Below are 17515 nucleotides of genomic sequence, written 5' to 3'. Positions count from 1 at the left end.
AACAGTATATAGCCTATGGAATATCATCTCACAAAAGTTCACTGACCTAAAATTATTTGAAATTAGGAGAGGGTGGTAAGAGGCACTCCCACTGCTGTCCTACTCCCACATTCAAAGAGTCAAGCCTAGTTAACCATCCATGTATTCTGTCTCATGTACAGTAGACGCCAGCACCAGTGACTCTAGTTACAAATCTCCAGCCAGAGGAAGCAACCCACAGCGGCAAAAGTCCCAAAATCTCCTCTTGCCTTGCTGCTGTCACTCAAAAAGAGAACCATCCACTGACCCATCGAGCAGAAACATCCCTCCTATGCTCTTGACTGCAGAGCCTCCAGCCAGCATGGAGAACTCCTCCAATGTCCAGCCCGGTCTCCCACCAAGATCCAGAATGACACCCAGGAAGGAGAAGGAGAGCAGAGCCTCTGTGGCTCCCAGAAGTCACAGAAAAAGGCCATCGAAGGCAGGCCAGGCCCCCGAGGCATCATCAGGGAGGAAAGAGAGGCAACAGAAGGAGAAGCCAGAGACAAATGAGATAAAGGTGGAGCAGGAGACAGAAGTGAAGGTGAGATCCACTGTGGTGGACATAGATAGCGTCAGAGACAATGAGGTCAAGGAGGAGAACCTGGGGCTCCTGGAAGCAGCGGAACAGGACGGTAAGTCTTAGGAGCTCTTAGGAAAATGCTCACCTTTACTCTTACTTCTATTTAATCTGAGTATCTTGGTTGGATTTCTTTATACTAAGTACCGTGGATCTCTGCAGGTCTGAAGCGCAAGAGCCTGGGAGTGTTTGAGTGGATGCTGATGGTCTTCGTCTTGGCTGTGGTTCTCCTCTTGTTCCCGCTTTCCATCTGGTTCTGTGTCAAAGTATGCGCTACAGCACACACTTACTGTAACAGAAACCGTACACTACAATAATCTACTTAAAAAAGGAGTGTGATTTATTCAACAGAAGTTATGTAAAGGATTAGGCCGAAGAAAAACAACTTAATGCGTGTAGTTTGTGATGGAGATGTAAAAGGTTGAAGAAGTATTTTCTGCTCTATTTTATTCTTCTCTAGTGTGTTTCACTTTGACAGGATGTAAAATATTTGGAGAAATAAGTAAATATTGGGAATTTTTAGCATGAAAACGGACTGTCGGTGTCAGTATATTCATCTCATAATTTCTACACAGCCAACACAATGTCAGTATTCTCTAACTTTCTAACGACATTAAATGTTATAGTACAAAAGTACTGTGTAAAAGCTGGTCTACTTGTGTTGTATGTTAATTACACACTCAGCCATCGCTGTCTTCAGCTCATACGGACTGACTGATGTTTGTCATTGTGTCACTGACAGGTAGTGAGGGAGCATGAGAGAGCTGTGGTCTTCAGATTGGGTCACCTACTGCGTGGAAGACCGCAAGGACCAGGTTGGCACTGATTACTGTGAATTTTTAAATGCAAAACACTTGACTTGAATACTGTTGGATTTGGTTGGCTAGAGAACATACAGCTGTATTATGCCAAGCCTGGAGACCCCACAACAAGATAAAATGTTTTAGTCATCGGCGTGTGTTCTATCATGCAGTCGTGAGAAAATTATTTAAAAATATACCTGTAATTAAAAGGACAGTTTACCACAAAGCCAAAAATACATTTTTTGCCCTTTCCTGTAGTGCTATTTATCAGTCTAGATTGCTTTGGTATGAGCTGCCAAGTGTTGGAGATATCAGCCAGAGAGATATCTGCCTCCTCTATAATGGAACTAGATGGAACTCGGCTTGTGGGGCTCAAAGTGCCAAAAAAATATGTTTTACAATAGCAATGTCTCTTTCCAGAGATCATGACCCAGTTACTCAAAATAATCCACAGACCTTGTTGTGAGCAGTTTCATGTAGGAACTATTTTCTTCCTGTCAAACTACACCCGTCAATTGTATCACTGCACAGAAGGAAGCATCTACTGCTAGCTCAACTAGCACCTTTGAGCTAGCTAAAGTTCAGCTCAGCCGAGGAGGACACCATTAATGTTTATATCTTGCACTGTCACGAGCACAAGCCTCTCGTCCATGAGTAGATGCACTCTTCCTCCTGTGCAGTGATACGGTTGTTGGTGAATTGTTACGTTAATGTTAGAAATCTGTCCTTGGATCAAATCCTTCTCCCTCCTCTCTCCAGGCCTTCTTTTCTACCTCCCATTCCTGGATGTGTGTCACAAGGTTGACATCCGACTGAAAATGCTTAAGGTTCCTCTTCACACGGTACAGAACAATTAAGAAAAGCACAATTGAACCATGTAGCTCCATTTTGCTCTCACTGAACGTACAGTAAATCTTTTATAGTCCATAAAGAGATCAAACTTATTTGTCACTTGAACTCTTTAACGCCCCTCACAGAAGTTTACATCTTTCTCACAATGTTTCTCAACCTTTAGGATTTGACTTCTCATACTGTACATACGTACCCAGGTGGTGACAAAGGACATGGTGAGGCCGGAGCTGAGTGCGGTGTGTTACTACCAGATAGAGAACGTGGCTTTGTGCAGCACGGCTCTGTCCAGTCTGACCACAGTGCTGCAGACTCTGGTCCAGGCAGCGGTCAGAGACATTCTCGCCCAGCACACGTTTAGCCACATCCTGCTGCACAGGAGGAGGATCGGACAGCAGATACAAGCAGCGGTTGACTCTGTTGCTTGCCACTGGGGCATCAGGGTGGAGAGAGCAGACATGTAAGACTGAAGATGTTTTATTCTAGGTGATTTTTTATGATAGTTGAATACTATGTTGTGCAAAACATAAGCTGCAAGAAGAAGCTATTTGACTGTCAGGGCCTGACAGCAAACCTCATATTTACAGCTGATGCTTTAAATGACTAAAGAGAATCAAGATGATTTCTGAGGAAACCTGTCAACCCAAAGAAAAGGACGCAGATTTGTGTAAGACAAAGGGCTAGCAGTGCTTCTGGAAAGATGCATCACTCTCTGTGTGCAAAGTCTTTTTCCTTTAAAAGCTTTGATTTTTCCAGGTAAACAGCAAAGAGGGATGTAGAGATTTGCAGTGCGCTGAAATCTTCCTGCTGACCAGGCTTGTGTTTGATTTTCTGTCAGAGACGAGCTCAGTTTTCCCGTGGAGTTACAGCAGAGTCTGGCTGCCGAGGCTGAGGCCAAGAGACAACACCAGGTCAGAGTGAGTAACTATATACGATAAAATATATAAACTATGGCAGCTTTTTATAGTGTAATGATCATTTTTTTTTATATCTCAATGCCTTTTTTTTTGCATTTTAAATGTTTATGATTTTCTGTTACTTATTCAGGAACTTTATCAGTATCAGCATTATTTGTAAAACTTTTGAAAGATAGGTAAATATACATTAAGTAAGGCCTTCAACTGTTTTGCTGTGTTCCACCAGTCCAGAACCTGGCCTTGGTTTAGCCTGCAGATCAGTGACTCTTTAGCCCTGACAACTGAAGTTTACCTCTGCCAGTGAGATCATTTCTGCTCTCTCAGCAGTATCTATAAAGCAAACATGTCTCCAACAGCAGTCCCTCTCTCCTCCAGGTCAAAGCAACAGAGGCAGAGAGAGATGCCTGGGAGGGGTTCAGGGCTTCCCTCCGTCTCCTCCATCCTGCCTTTGTCCTTCCACTCAACCCAGATCTTCTCAGCGTGACCCCTGACCTCTCATCTCTACCACCTCCTCCTCCCCCTGCGGTGGAAGGAGAGGGAGGGACAACAGAGGGGGAGCCGGATACAGACTCACCAATGATGTGACAGATTGTTATGACATGAGTGCTTATTACTGTTCAAATCTTCTAGATTTATTGTTATTGAACACCTAACAGAAGAGACTATGAAAAAGTAATTTTCACAGAGATGTTATCATGTTTAAGAAATTTCCTTTTAGCCAAATGATTGTTTATTTAAAATATGAGTTCACAATAAATGTTTTATCTGAGTGCTTTGGATTTTTGAGCAGTTTACAATGATGAGCTTTAGCACTGAAGGATCTGAGAGCCTCTACTGATGATAAACTTGGCTTGTGTTGTGTTGGAAAATAAATGCCCAGAGAAGAATAACTTTTTGACATGTTGCAATGTCTGCAGATACATCATTTTTTTTTTGAGAGAAAACCATAACTAATCTGTTTTTACATGCCACATCACAAGGTCAAACAAAATCACAACAAGCTGTTATATAATAATAACACCAGGGCTGGTGTGGTGTCCTGTGGGCTACACTAACTTGTAAACTTCTGAGACAGTACATGCATTTGTTACATGTGCCAGATAATTATGTCCTGAGGTCATTTTCCTTTACCAGTTTTATGGTTGTGACTGTGATGGAGTGCAGGCGATGAGTCTTGATACAACAGAGAAAATAAATATAGGGTGTCGGTGGCTTAGTGGGTAGAGCAGGCGCCCCATGTACAAGGCTGTTGCCGCAGCGGCCCGGGTTTGAATCCAGCCTGTGGCACTTTGCTGCATGTCATCCCCCATCTCCCTCTCTCGAAATATTTAAAAAAAAAAGGAAGAAAATAAATTAAATATAAAATCCTACAGGTGATTTTACATATACCTCACCCAACATTAACTGGACAGTCTCATGCATAAATATAAAGTTGTAACACCTCCTGATCACATGTCAGATCACCGTTTCTTTGTCCTTTTGGTGCTGCTTGTTGTTTTGGTCTCTGCTGAGGTTTTCTTCGGCGGAGCTGGGGTTGTTACTGGTGGTGGGGAAGGTGGTGGTGTTTTCTTTTTCTCTGCAACACAAACAAAGACATGTACAACCCATATGCTTTAATACTGTTCTGCTAACTCAGTTTAAAGTTTATAGATTTTTTTTTGGTTTAGTCTGTACCTTCACTGCTTTTGGGCTCCAGACAGGGACGACCCTGCAGTTGTCTCTCCAGGTCCCGAATCTTCTCCAGAGCTGCCTGCAAGGCTTCCTCAGCCTTCATGGCTCGCTGCTCGGCACTCTGGACCCGCAGCTCTGAATCACTGACACACACATGGAGAGAAATGTAATCTGGATGTTCTATGCACATCAACAAGTCAATCAAGTTCCACTATCCATTTATGAACAACCACGGAAACTCAGCTGATGTGTAGACATCCAATTAACTTACTTCCACAATGGGATTTTGCTTAATAAACGTGGGTCCACAAGGTGCAAAAGTGTCAACTAAATGTGAGAGGCAGTACAAAAGCATGGATATTCAGCTATGGTGGTAATAGCTGGATATGCTAGCTCAGGTCTTATTCTAAACAAGAAAAACAAGCAATCAATTCATGTGCAGCAAAGAGATAATAGTCAGAAAGAGTACAAACACTGTTGTCCTTTTTTGGAGCAGTCATGAAAAAAACATTGAAAGTTTGGAAGAACACACCAGAAAGAAAACAGATTTTCACTCTAAAAGGTAATGCGATTGATATAAGTGTTCCACTCAACAATAAAAATTAAACTTACTGCAGTTCCTGCTGCAGTAATCCCATTGTGGTCAGATCACTAAAAGCTTTTTGGGCTTTATCTGTAGCTGGAGACACATCCAGCTCAGACTGACAGACAGAGACAGACAGATGGATGGTCAGAGAGACAGTCAGTCAGTAAAAGCACGTCACTAACACTGAAAAAGTGATTTTTAATAGTCTGACCTCATTCAAGTGGACACTGCTCTGTCCCAGCTTTCTTTGTGTAATGTTTCCATCATAGCCAATTAGCTTCACAACTGGGCTCTCACAAACCATTAGCTCCCCCTGCAGGCCGACAACAACAACAACAACAACACTGTTCATTATTAGCAAGTTATTCTGGTTACACAATACAATGAACATGTGAAACAAGATGTGTTCCTTTGATAAAACCCATTTGTAAAATATCCTGTATTCACAAGGGTTTATGTAATTGCTTTAAATTTCTTTTCAAGATACTCCAAATATTTCCTGACCTGAGGGGACAATGACTATAATGCAGAGAAATACACTTCTCACATTGTGTCTTTTATCACACAAAGCGATGACCTTCACAAGAAACCATAAATGTCTAGTTCCACTGTTCCAGACCAGCACAAGATATTTTGCAGATCACATCATATTTTTTTTTTCAATATTTTTTTCCCCACTAATGTGCAGACCACAACTTATCTCAGTACACTTCATGGAAACTATATCAATACCTGAGAAACCTCTTGTTGTGTTTCATGTCCTTCAGCAGCGCACTGTGGAGAAACAAGAGAATCACCACTGCCCTTATCATCATCATCATGGTTACTGTAACATTAATATGTTGCTTATTTAACCTATTGCAATAAATTAACCTTAAATCTTTATTATGACAAAGTGTAGTACATGTTATACAATAAATAGAAAACAAACAGCTCTGGTCAGTAAAATAAAATTCTGAGTTGAGATAATTAGTCAGCCTATAGTTATTTATACTGTAATGTTCCCCTCTCAGTGAGACTTCACAAAGCAAAAATATTTTAGCATACAATCAGCTGAAAAGAGGATTAAAGATGTTGACAAAAGGTTCATTGATTTGTTACAAGACTTACTAACAGTACAGGTGAAACTTTTGGAGGACAGACATTTGTTGACACAGGAGCTTCAACCTACATCATCTGTTTAAATTACAGACTGTCTAACTACTGGAAGAGCCTGCTGTCCTTTGTTACCAGTATCAATGATGCCTCTCCTCTTCCTTCAACTTTTAACTCACTAGAAAATGTTTGGATGTTTGGACTTGTTTAAATGTCTGAATGACCTTTACAGTGCGTCCAGTAACAAAACACAGACTCCAAATTCAGTTTGAAACTTGTTCTATTTTCCAAAGTATAATCTAAATGGTTATATGGTGTCACTGAACTGTTAATATGACAAACCTCTCTCAGTTCAGCCTCAGTCTCCTCTTTGACCTCACTGTCTGCTGTAGGCTCTGCTGAAACCTCTTCATTCACCTGTAGACACACAAGATCACAAAAACACAGACTTTTGATGCTGATAAACAAAATTGTTCTTTGGTGTCTCATTCCTCTGTCTTCTCTCACAATTTCCAGATCTCAAACTTTACGTTGAGGTGATCCCAATTTAACTGGGTAACTGGTGCCACCGTTGGACCTTGACTACAGTGAAATCTGATACTTGATCAATGGCAAATTCCCCTCTGGCATCAGGTCTTTTTCACTGTGGCATCAGTGTCATTGCCAGTCACCTGTCACCAGGCTTTCAAGTCATTTCTCCAATGATACAGAGAAAACTAAGTTAACATATGTCAGCAATTAACTTCACAGTCATCTTCATCAATTTAATCATTAACTAATTATCACATATCAGGGTTGTATTTTAATGGACTCCTCACCAGAGTCTCTGTGCTGTCTGTTGGAGAGAGTGGGACATCACTGCTGGAAGCGGGGTCGGCGTGTCGCACAGGCAGCTCCTCAGGACCACCTTTCACTCCTGAGAGCAGGATTAGACAGGTCTCTACCCAGTCAGCACACTCCCCCTGAGGACGGACATGACAACACACACATAGCACTGATGTAGGTTTGCTTAGCTTATCTTGCCCTTGTCTGTAACTGCAATATGGCTCCCTCTTCTGGTGTTTTGTAATAGTTGAACACATAAGAGTAAAACAACAAGCCCTTTGGAGTGAGAATGGAATGTAGGTTTGACGCATCTGTTGATTTTTCCAGTGCGCCTAAAAAAATGAGTACTTGCAAAACATAAAAAGTTCTTTGCTATGTATCTAATTCTGCATCAGAACATTGTTTACCTGCAGCCTTTTGCACTCATTCATCTCATCTTCAACCTCAACTTCCCGTGAGTGTTGCAGAATCTGCTCCTCCAGAATCAGCATGCAAGAGCTGGAATTCAAAGCAAACATTTCCTGATAAGTAAATCCTGGAGGATGCATTAATTGTTAGTTACTCTGGTTAACAGCATCTGTCTCACTGCAAATTGTAAAAACGGTTCAAAACTTCTGCTACCTGCTGATGTATGTGGAGAAAAAATCCAGTTTCTCAGCCAGCATCTTGGCATCCTCATCCAGTGTCTGCAGTGAGATGTTTGTAATGTAGTGGTGTTCCTGTTCTTGGTTGTTGTCCTCGCTATGGTTTGGTACCGTGAGTAGCAACAGATCCAACATCCAGCGGGTCTGAGCCATGTGAATAGAACTGACCTGGTGGGAGCAACAAACACTAAACTCAAGAGAAGCACTTTGTAACATCACAGCAAACATGCACATTAATTAAATATCTAATACTGAAGTAAATCTAGTATTTTTGGCCACCTATGTGACTTGCTGAGACACAACATCTTAGGAGGGGTTTTAGTTATTCGGATGAATTGTCTGTGTAATATCCGAGCATTACATTCATGGAGCTAATTTGTTTGTTCCACAACACCTGATTGAACATTTTTGACTGAACCATGTCGGTACTGACCTCGTCACTGAGTCTCTGGTTCTCACCATCAGTGAAGCTGGACAGGCTGGTTATGAACTCCTTCACTTTGTCTAACACCTTTTCTGCCTCTGCACTTTTTGAATAAACAAACACACAAAGGAATATTTGAATTTCAGTATCGAGACACATGTAGTCTTAAGTTCTTTCTGTGTCATATCTTCACCAATTGTGTCTTTCAATTCCATATTATCATAAGCAATAAATATAATATGTTAATACAAGCCTAGTGAAAAAAAATCCCTAGGGTGTGATCGAGCTCAAACAAAAAACTTACAAATGTAGTTAGAGAGATAGATGCAAAATATCAAATTTCTTGTACTGAAGAACATTAAAAAGTTTCATCATAGGAGTAAATCCATAGTTTGAACCAAACTTACTACATGTCCAGTTTGTTTTTGTCCTTTTTGTTCTCTGTCTGCATGCTGGAGATGTTCTGAGAGGCGTCTTCAGCCAAACTCTGCCAATTGCGCAGTTCATTCTCCAGCTTCAGCCCCTCAGAGACAGACATTATTTCTGGCTGACCCATCACTGCACCAAGCTTGGAAACTTGGGACTCCATCAACCTGAGCAGTGACGTGATCTGTCCGTGGATCCCTGAAACAACAGTGTGAAAACAAACACTGTGACACTCACCAAAATCCTGATTTTGCAGCTGTCAGCAGCTCTGTTTCTTTACAGATACCCATTTGGACTTAACTCAAGCAAAAATTGAAGTATTGCCAAGTGACTGTATTCTTTACTAACCTGTCCGTAGGCATCAAAATCACAGTTTCTACTAATTTAAAGCAATTCAGAATTCGGCTTCTATCGGCCCTCACCATTCTCTCCAGTGACTCGGCTGTCCAGCTGTTTTAGAAGCTCAGATAGGACACCATCCAGCTCTCTTAAGGCCTGCTGGCCTCCAGGAGGTTCACCGTCAGGAGAAGGGTGTCTCCTGAACAGCTCTAGACTCATATGAAGCCATTTTTCCTGGACAGAGCCAAGCTCGCCCAGTGTCTGTTGGCAGCTAAGCAGCTTCTCACCTTGGTAGCACTCGCACTGGAGGGCCAACGTCTGCAAAGGAGCAGAGGACTTGAGGATTACAGTGGAAACTTGGCTGTTGACTAGACATACTGTTGACCTTAACTTTAACATATCTACTAGATATTTGAAATATAATCTTTTTGAACATCACTACTTAGCTAAGACCTTTACAGATAGCTTTTTAAATTTAAATATTTCTCAGTGAGTAAAGGAATTTTAGACAGAGACACCGATGAGTAACGAGTGATTAGTGGAGGACAGATATGAGAAAGATGAGATGAAAGAGACAGATGACACCATGACACAGAGGACAAGGATTAGATGTGACAAGTGATAGTAATAATGAGAGAGGTGAGGCTGCTGGGAAAGATGTCGACGAAAGTGACAAGATGGCATGATTATATCACAAACACGACAGAGCTGAGGCAGACGCAATTACAATGAAATCACTGTCAGAAATAAGAGACGTAAGATGGATGACAAAAGCGAGATGCATCAGAGAGATAACAACAGTGATGATGATGATGAGAAAAACACAAACGCAGAGGAAGTAAATGTTCTCTCTTACATTTGACCACTGCTTCAAATCAGCATGAATCTTAACCAGTGAAGCTTTGTCATATTTTGGGTCAGGACACCTTGAAACAGAGTAAGAGCATCTTTGGCAGAATGCACACACACAGATCAGCCTCTTCCATAGAATGCTCTAAATGACTTTGCTGATCATTGGCACTATACTGAGTATAAACTAAGTTACACAGTTTTCCAGAAAAACTTTACTGATGGTGCTTTATTATGAAGAATAATTACAAAACTTTAAATTATGTATTTTCGTATGTAAGCTTTTCCTTACTTGTTCTGTGTAGCGAAGAAGGCGAACCACTTATCAATGCCTTGTTGGATTGCACTGATCTGTTCATGCTGAGCATGATCAGTCTTCTTCAGCTGGGACATGAAATCAGTCAGCTGCTCTTTCCAGTAGGTAGAAAGCTCCATGATGATATTCAGGTCCTCCGTGTCCTACAGCAGGATCATAGTCAGAGTGTAACTGAACTGCTGCTGATATTTCCAAAGAGTCATCTGGAGCTTTGGGTGTTTTTGCCATGAGATGTACTGAGAGTGTTAAGAAATAGGAGCTGTACTGTTACCTTCAAAGCGAGGTATTGGCTGCAGTGCTCAGCTGTCTTGAACCAGCTCTGCTCGATGATATGCAGCTGACTGATAAGTTGCAGCTTCTTCACACTGATCACCTGACAGTCAAAGAAAAATTTGACCCTTACATACTCCATAAATCATAGTTAGGAACAAAGCAGGCTACAACTATCCATATAGTAACACAATTTATATCAACTTACTGATTCTGCAAGCAAAGTTATTAATCTAATATTAATTTAGCAAAACAGCACAACACCATTACATGAAGAAAGGACTACATCATGGCTTACACACCTTGAGGGCGAGGCAAAGGGTAAGCTGGCTCCAGCAGTCTCTCTCCTCTGTCATCTGAAGCAGCTGAGCCTCGAGGCGACCCCTCTGCAGCTCATACAGCTCGTGGTAACCCTGGACCACACTGAGATGAGCACAAAGACCATTTTAGAAGGAACACCTAGCCACATGCATGCTTTACGCACTGCTGCTGCACTTAGGCTCCATCGTAGAGGAAAACATTTAGTAGTAGCAGTACCTGGTATCTAACACACATACTCTTTCACTCTTTTGTTATTTTTTTGATGAAGGTGCACATAATTTCACTTGAAATAAATAATATAGATAAGGTATATAATGTTCTTGCTAGTGAATTTTGGAATGCATCAACTTGACAAAAACATGACTTTGACTGAATGAACAGTTCAGCCCTCTGAGGGACTGACTCTGAGTTGGTGTGACTCTGCTGGAGCGCCCCTGCCAGCTGCCGGTGAGCGCGCTCTGCCTGCTGGGAAACAAAGGCATCATGCTCTCTGATTGTGGAAAGTTCCCTGTGAAGATAAACACACACACACACACACACACACACACACACACACACACACACACACAAAATGAACACATTTTTTATATGTAATGAGTGATATTATCTTCCAATCTTTCATTTATTATAGAATTCTCTCTTTGATCCCCTTTGAACATGTTCCAGTGCTTAAAAGCACACAATAATTTCCTTCATCATGACCCAGCATTCTGACACCTGACCTACGTACGTGTTAAGCTGCTGGATGGAAGTCTTGATGTGGTGGATCTCTTCAATGAGCCGACGGTCCAGAGCCCGCTGCGCCACTGCCTCAGTGTGCAGAGCCTTCAGGCGTTGAGGGATTCGCTCGAGCAGGGACTGGTAACGCTGTCTGGACACACAAACACAGGAGCTACTGGGAAAAAGGCTTCCTGGGTCATCATTGGGAAAGACTTTCTGAAAATCTCAGATATCTCTCATACTGTGTCAAAATATGTTTCAGAATTAACTTGAGGAAAAAAAAAGGTAATACAGTTGCAGAAACGTACTTCACTCTTATTTACAGTACATCCATACTACCATAATCTAGTTTAAAACAACAAGTTTAACCATTTAGCTGCTGTCCTAATGTGTTGGCTGCTAACCTGAGTTTGGCAAGCAGCTGTCCTTGCTCAACACAGCCCACGCTGACCTGCCTGATCAGCTCATGGAAAACAATGTTGTAGATGTTCTGCTCAACCTGCACCAGCTCCAGCAACCCCTCCATCTGTAAGACATTTCATTACACTGTTTCTAATACGTATGGATGGTTATACTTCTGTAAGAATCTCAGAGCACTTTTGTTTTTTATATACACTTTTTATATTATTATAAAATAATATGTTGATGTTACACCAGTATGTATTTTTCTCTGTACACGTGTGCCACACAGCCCATGTGCCAGTCACACAGAGCATCCTGTGTACTTTCTGTTTCTCTGTCTGTCTACCTGGGAGAGCTCAGTCAACTCCTCACTCTTCTGATCCACTCCTGCCTTCTCCAGCATGTCGTCCATCATCCTCATTAGCTGGACCACTTCCAGTCTGCCACTGGGCCTCCTGGACACACAGATCATACATACAAATAAGTATTACTACATATTTAAGGGCTTTCCTGGGCAACATTTATCCTTTACTATATCAGCACTTTGCCTAACTAATGCTACATAGTACTATTCCTCCCTACTATTAAGCCGTGCCATTATTAGTCTAACAGCAAAATCTCCCAGTGAAGTGTTTTGTATTTTTGGACTCACAGTGAAGGGAAGACCCGTAGCTTCTGCTCATCATCCTGCAGCTGCACTGTGAACGCACTGAGGAAGAGAAGCAATGTGAGAGTTAATATAATAATATGATGGTGTAGTTAACTTGAATTAAGTGGATGAAGATAATGACTCACTCCTCAAAGAACTCAAGGTCCTGCAGCCCTTTGTTTTTCACAATGTGATATTCTTCTGGGATCAGACTTTCTGAGATATTCAAATTCTGAAAGACAGAGTGGCAGTAAATGTAAATCTGAAGTCAGTACTATTACAGTTAATCACAGTATTTGTAAGACTGAAAAACCTGCTATTGAGTATGAAAAAGCTTTTTGAATTTTTCTCTAAACTTTCAAACAAACCTTCAGGTTACTGCAATACAGATGTAAAAGTACAGACATACTGGAGTTTGAATCTGCATGTTATCCCTTTATGCTTTTTTCAACTTTTTCCTTTTTGTGCTCTTTGGGTGATTATAGAATGGAGAACTATTGTTGTTGAGCTGGGATACCTTGTTTACTTGTCACATCTGGTTGATTTTGTGATGCTGTAAAGCAGTACTTTTGATTTTGTGTTATGCCATATATGCTGCTGGAGAAAACCTCTGTCAGTGAATAAGGCATATTTGCAGGCCCCAGCAAAAACAGGAGCACGTTCAATCTGAAAAACGGTGTGTGCCGTTTTGCTACAGTTTCCAGGTTAAAACATGTGTCCTCAGAACGGTGTGCAACAAGCTTCGAGATATGTTTTCTCTCGTTTGGTGGTGGTGGTCAGAGGTCAGAGGTATTATCCAATCTGCAGGGACGTGTATCTAAATACATGCTGAGCAGATCTCAACCTACTACACTTACATTTTTTTGTTTATATTTCACACTTGCTTTGGCAAAGTAAACCTGTTTGCCAGTAAAGCCTTTGAGTTGAATTATATTGAACTGAATTGAGGTGAATTAAATTGATTTGAATTCAGCTGAATTGAATTGAACTGAATTGAAGTGAAATGAATCGAACTGAATTAAATCAAATTAAATTAAATTAAATTAACTGAATTTTGAACCCCACTCTACAACAGGGCAGTGTGTCTGTGTAACACATCAGAGTGTTCAACATACCACCATTTTTGTTTGAACAACCCTTCATTACATTTTGCTGGGGCTAAATGTAGCCTTGGTCAGCTGAGGCAGCTTACTGTACCTGCGTGTCTCCCATGCCACTCCTGTCAGTCAGTGGTGGGAGGGGTGTGGTCTTCTTCTGGGTTACCATGGCATCACACAGGAATGAAATATCCCTGCATGGACACAGTAACAGAAAAGAAAAACACACATACATCTAGTGTCATTAGGTCATCTGCAGACTGAAGAAAGCCAAATTTTAGACTTACTGAGACATTGAATGTTGCCTTCATTTTACAGCAATACTGTACCAATCTGATAAAACATGACTAACTTCAGGTGCTACAGTTAATTTGGTTTTGCTTGGTATCTGGGTTTGTATTAACCCTGTTCAAAATTAGTGTCAAGTGTCATACATGTGTTCCTGTAATAACTGATACAGACATACAGTGTATATGCATGTCATGCTTTACTGGATAACAAAACACAATTAACTGACTTTCAATTCAACTCAATCTTTAGGGAAACTTAATAGCTGCAACAACACTGTTTACTGTATATTGCTGTATATGTGTTGTTGCTCTAGCTGACCTGCCGGCTCCAGTCAAGGATGTTGGCTGCTCCAGAAAGAATTTGTATTTCTTGCGTCCGAGCGGGTGATGCCAGACTGCATCCGGTCGTCTGATTCCACAGTCCTGTATACAAAGTCTTTTTAAGGACACTGGTGTCAACTCATTTCAGCCACAGAGAAATAACCCTCTTAGATACAAGAAGGGTTTGAATGTACCTTGCAGTGCCGATGGTGTGCAGTGTGCCCCAGCGTGTTCCTGTTGCGCACAGTGGAGGTAAGGTTGACCAGCAGTTCACTTGGGATGATGTGGTTGTTGACAGGAGGAAGTTGTGTCTGTCTGCTCCCCGCTGGGACTTGAAAATTTAGTTCTGCCACTGAGAATAAATGAAATCAAACTCAACCAAACTCAGACTTCAACTTTGGTATGACAGGATGGTATGTTTGTACATTTGCAGTATCTTTCTCACAGTTTGTTTCCTTATATAATAACATGTCCATATTTTTCTTGTCTAACTCACAAGGAACAAGAATATAAGACACTTTGGGCTTCCAGCTGGATAAAAGAGTATTTGGGTAATCTGGAAAGCAGTAAGCGATAAGATGATGTGCAGTGTATTTCAAACTAAGTGTGACTATAGTTCATTAATTCCCCTCAAGTATATATTCAAATTAATAAATATTATGGGGCTATATATGTTTTAAACTACACAAAAACAAGTATCTACACATCTTCCTATGATTGTAACGTCCATCTCTACTGTTTAGCACAATCGTTATTGTTATTGTCTCTCATTGCGCTGGCCCCAGACATAGATTTGGCGTGGAAAAAAAAAAGAAAAAGAAAGGCTAAAATGATAATCACAAATATGTTGATCGATATTGAGATCACAATTATTTATCACGATTATTCAGTGTTTTAGGGACAAAATATTTTTAATGCACTTTCACATAGAAATAAACAGAGCACTGATTTCACTGCCGTGTGCTACATTCTTGCAAATGTACAAATATTTGCATCAAAATAAGACGTAAAATAAGGTTTTTCTCCACCTCTGAGTTGACGCTGGATTAGGATGGGGATTCAGTGAGGTAATGTTAGCAAACTTTTTCTTCTTGGCCTTTGTGCATAATGCATTCACAGTACTGTAGTTTGTAGAGTTTTTTCAGGTGGTTGAACTAGTTTGTTGTGTTGCTTTGTGGTGCAGAAACAAGTGTCATGCACATATTGTGTATGATTTGTTCTCTCCTAAATCCAAAATACTTCCAAACAACGGATGATGATGACTGATGATTTTCATCTACCATGTCTGCAGCCTCAACATTCGAGAGAGTTTTTCACAAGTTGTTGCTGCTATAGGGTGCATGTGTAGCTGACTGCTGCTTGATTTGATGTGCAGCGGAGTTTTCTACGAGTGAAGCATGAATTTTAAACTTCAACATCGCAGCCAATCCTGTTCATTTAACTGTGGGAAGCCAAAATTGTGATCAAGTTTTATTAATTGTGCTGCCTTCATTTATAGTAGAAGGACAGTCATGTATTTTCCCCCAGTCACACAGGGAGGCTCTAGGAAAAATATTTCTACCTCCTCAAGCTAAAAACAACAAGAAGAAGAAGAAGAAGAAGAAGAAGTGAAACCAGAGACACCCACCTCCTGTGATAAGTTAAGTACAGTCCCTTACTGTAATGTGATAAGTAATGTGCTCCATGGCAGTTTGAGTAATGTTTTCCTGCTTCCATTTTCCATCTGTAATTTTCAACACTTTTCTTAAACACAACTGTGATAAATATGATGAGGATATATCATTTTGTGAGTTAAGTTTGGGTGAAAAATGTGACTTGGTTTTATCATTGTGAAACAGATAGCTAACTGTCTAATTGCATTGTGTACTCATCGAGGCAAAAGTCTGTGGCTGTTGTATCTGTCTCTAACTCACAGCCTCAGAGAGGTGTCACTAAAAACAAGGATTTTAATATACAGAATCTTTAAGAAATGAGCAGTTTTTGGCACCGGCTCCAGACATAGCCTACGTTTGGTGTAAATCTTAAAGAAAATACATGGTTAATTTGGTGGAGGGAGGGTGATGCAGTTAACAGGTTACACAGGGAGGCTCACGGAAGAATATTTCTAGCTCAAAAAGGAGTTACACCCCTGCCACGCATCTCCTCTAATAAATAAAGAACAGTCCCTTTACTGTAATGTGCGAGGTAATGTGCTCTGTGTCAGTGTGTGTAATGTTTCCTAGTTAAAGTAAGTGAGCATTGATACAGTAAGCTAACCGGTCCCAATGACTGTACACTAGCGTCACCTCTGGTGTCCAGTGCTTGCTCCGGCCTCGATGAACTTGGCGCTGAGCTGGCTCTCATAGACGCAGACATCCTGAACTCACGGTGGTTATGTTACAGTGAGGTTTTTGCAAACAAATTCTCAAACTATGACGAAGTCATGTAGGCGAGAAGCTAGTTTTATCTGCTATTAAAACAAACAAGCCGTCCCTACTACTCTCTCCTGAGGCTCAACTTCCTGTTCGCGTTGCTATGGAAACGCCCCGCGCTTCCCGTGGACAATGAAGTTTGTAAATTTTTCAAAAGCCCGTATCCTTCATTTTGTTATCACACCATTGATGAAGCCCAAAGTAGAAACAGCAACAACAAAAAGGTTAATTAATAAAAGAAACAAACACATATATACTTTGTTCTGTTTCCTGTGTAGCTATATTTACTGGAGTTCCATGGAAGAGATTTACAGCATAGATAGAAAACAGGACAATGTCATTATGAAGACAATCTCTGATCTTACTCAAGGCCATTTGTTTTATCAGCAGTTTAATTATTGATATCAACAAGGCTATTTCATTGGTATCAATAGTTAAGTTTTTTATAACAAAAATATATAAATGAATAAATAAATCCCCCAACACGTTTGTGATTGACGACAAGAGTTGAAATAGGCCACAGTTTGATTACTGATTTTTAGAATTACATTCTTTATCATTAAAAAAGCTATTAATAAATTATTTGGTATGGTCTGGGGGCCTGGAAGTGTGACTTTTGTTTTGTCTTGCCCAGCCAATTTTCTGTTTTTGTATTTATTCATTTTTTATATATACCTATAGTATTTTCACTG

The 17515-nt window shown here is 40.7% G+C and overlaps 2 protein-coding genes across 5 annotated transcripts; one reads left to right on the top strand and one right to left on the bottom strand.

Moving 5' to 3' along the window:
* Nucleotides 1-3763, top strand: nphs2 (NPHS2 stomatin family member, podocin). Of its 2 annotated transcripts, none has more exons than XM_049588887.1 (7): nt 1-653; nt 761-864; nt 1341-1413; nt 2161-2243; nt 2451-2710; nt 3089-3161; nt 3543-3763. In XM_049588887.1, the coding sequence occupies exons 1-7, from the start codon at nt 140-142 to the stop codon at nt 3750-3752; spliced, it is 1317 nt and encodes a 438-aa protein (XP_049444844.1). In that variant the 5' UTR covers nt 1-139; the 3' UTR covers nt 3753-3763. The 2 variants fall into 2 exon arrangements, with proteins under 2 accessions (XP_049444844.1, XP_049444843.1); XM_049588886.1 differs by having other exon boundaries at nt 3089-3167.
* Nucleotides 3764-4390: 627 nt separating this feature from the next.
* axdnd1 (axonemal dynein light chain domain containing 1) lies at nt 4391-16909 on the bottom strand. Of its 3 annotated transcripts, XM_049588883.1 has the most exons (27): nt 16698-16909; nt 14607-14764; nt 14411-14514; nt 13902-13995; nt 12851-12936; nt 12708-12764; nt 12402-12510; nt 12058-12179; nt 11664-11804; nt 11337-11441; nt 10915-11035; nt 10614-10715; nt 10319-10485; nt 10034-10103; nt 9261-9495; nt 8820-9036; nt 8422-8515; nt 7966-8156; nt 7752-7842; nt 7338-7481; nt 6862-6936; nt 6157-6198; nt 5636-5737; nt 5451-5539; nt 4842-4981; nt 4609-4743; nt 4391-4485 (listed from the first exon to the last, which is right to left on the bottom strand). In XM_049588883.1, exons 1-26 carry the CDS (start codon nt 16765-16767, stop codon nt 4628-4630), a joined length of 3042 nt encoding a protein of 1013 aa, XP_049444840.1. In that variant the 5' UTR covers nt 16768-16909; the 3' UTR covers nt 4391-4485; nt 4609-4627. The 3 variants fall into 3 exon arrangements, with proteins under 3 accessions (XP_049444840.1, XP_049444841.1, XP_049444842.1); XM_049588884.1 differs by lacking the exons at nt 4391-4485; nt 4609-4743; nt 5451-5539 and having other exon boundaries at nt 4883-4981; XM_049588885.1 differs by lacking the exons at nt 4391-4485; nt 4609-4743; nt 5451-5539; nt 5636-5737 and having other exon boundaries at nt 4905-4981.
* Between the last annotated feature and the right edge of the window lie 606 nt (nt 16910-17515).

Source organism: Epinephelus fuscoguttatus, linkage group LG10 (assembly GCF_011397635.1).
Source record: "Epinephelus fuscoguttatus linkage group LG10, E.fuscoguttatus.final_Chr_v1".
Classification (NCBI taxonomy): domain Eukaryota; kingdom Metazoa; phylum Chordata; class Actinopteri; order Perciformes; family Serranidae; genus Epinephelus; species Epinephelus fuscoguttatus.
This window is presented reverse-complemented; position numbering and strand designations above follow the sequence as displayed.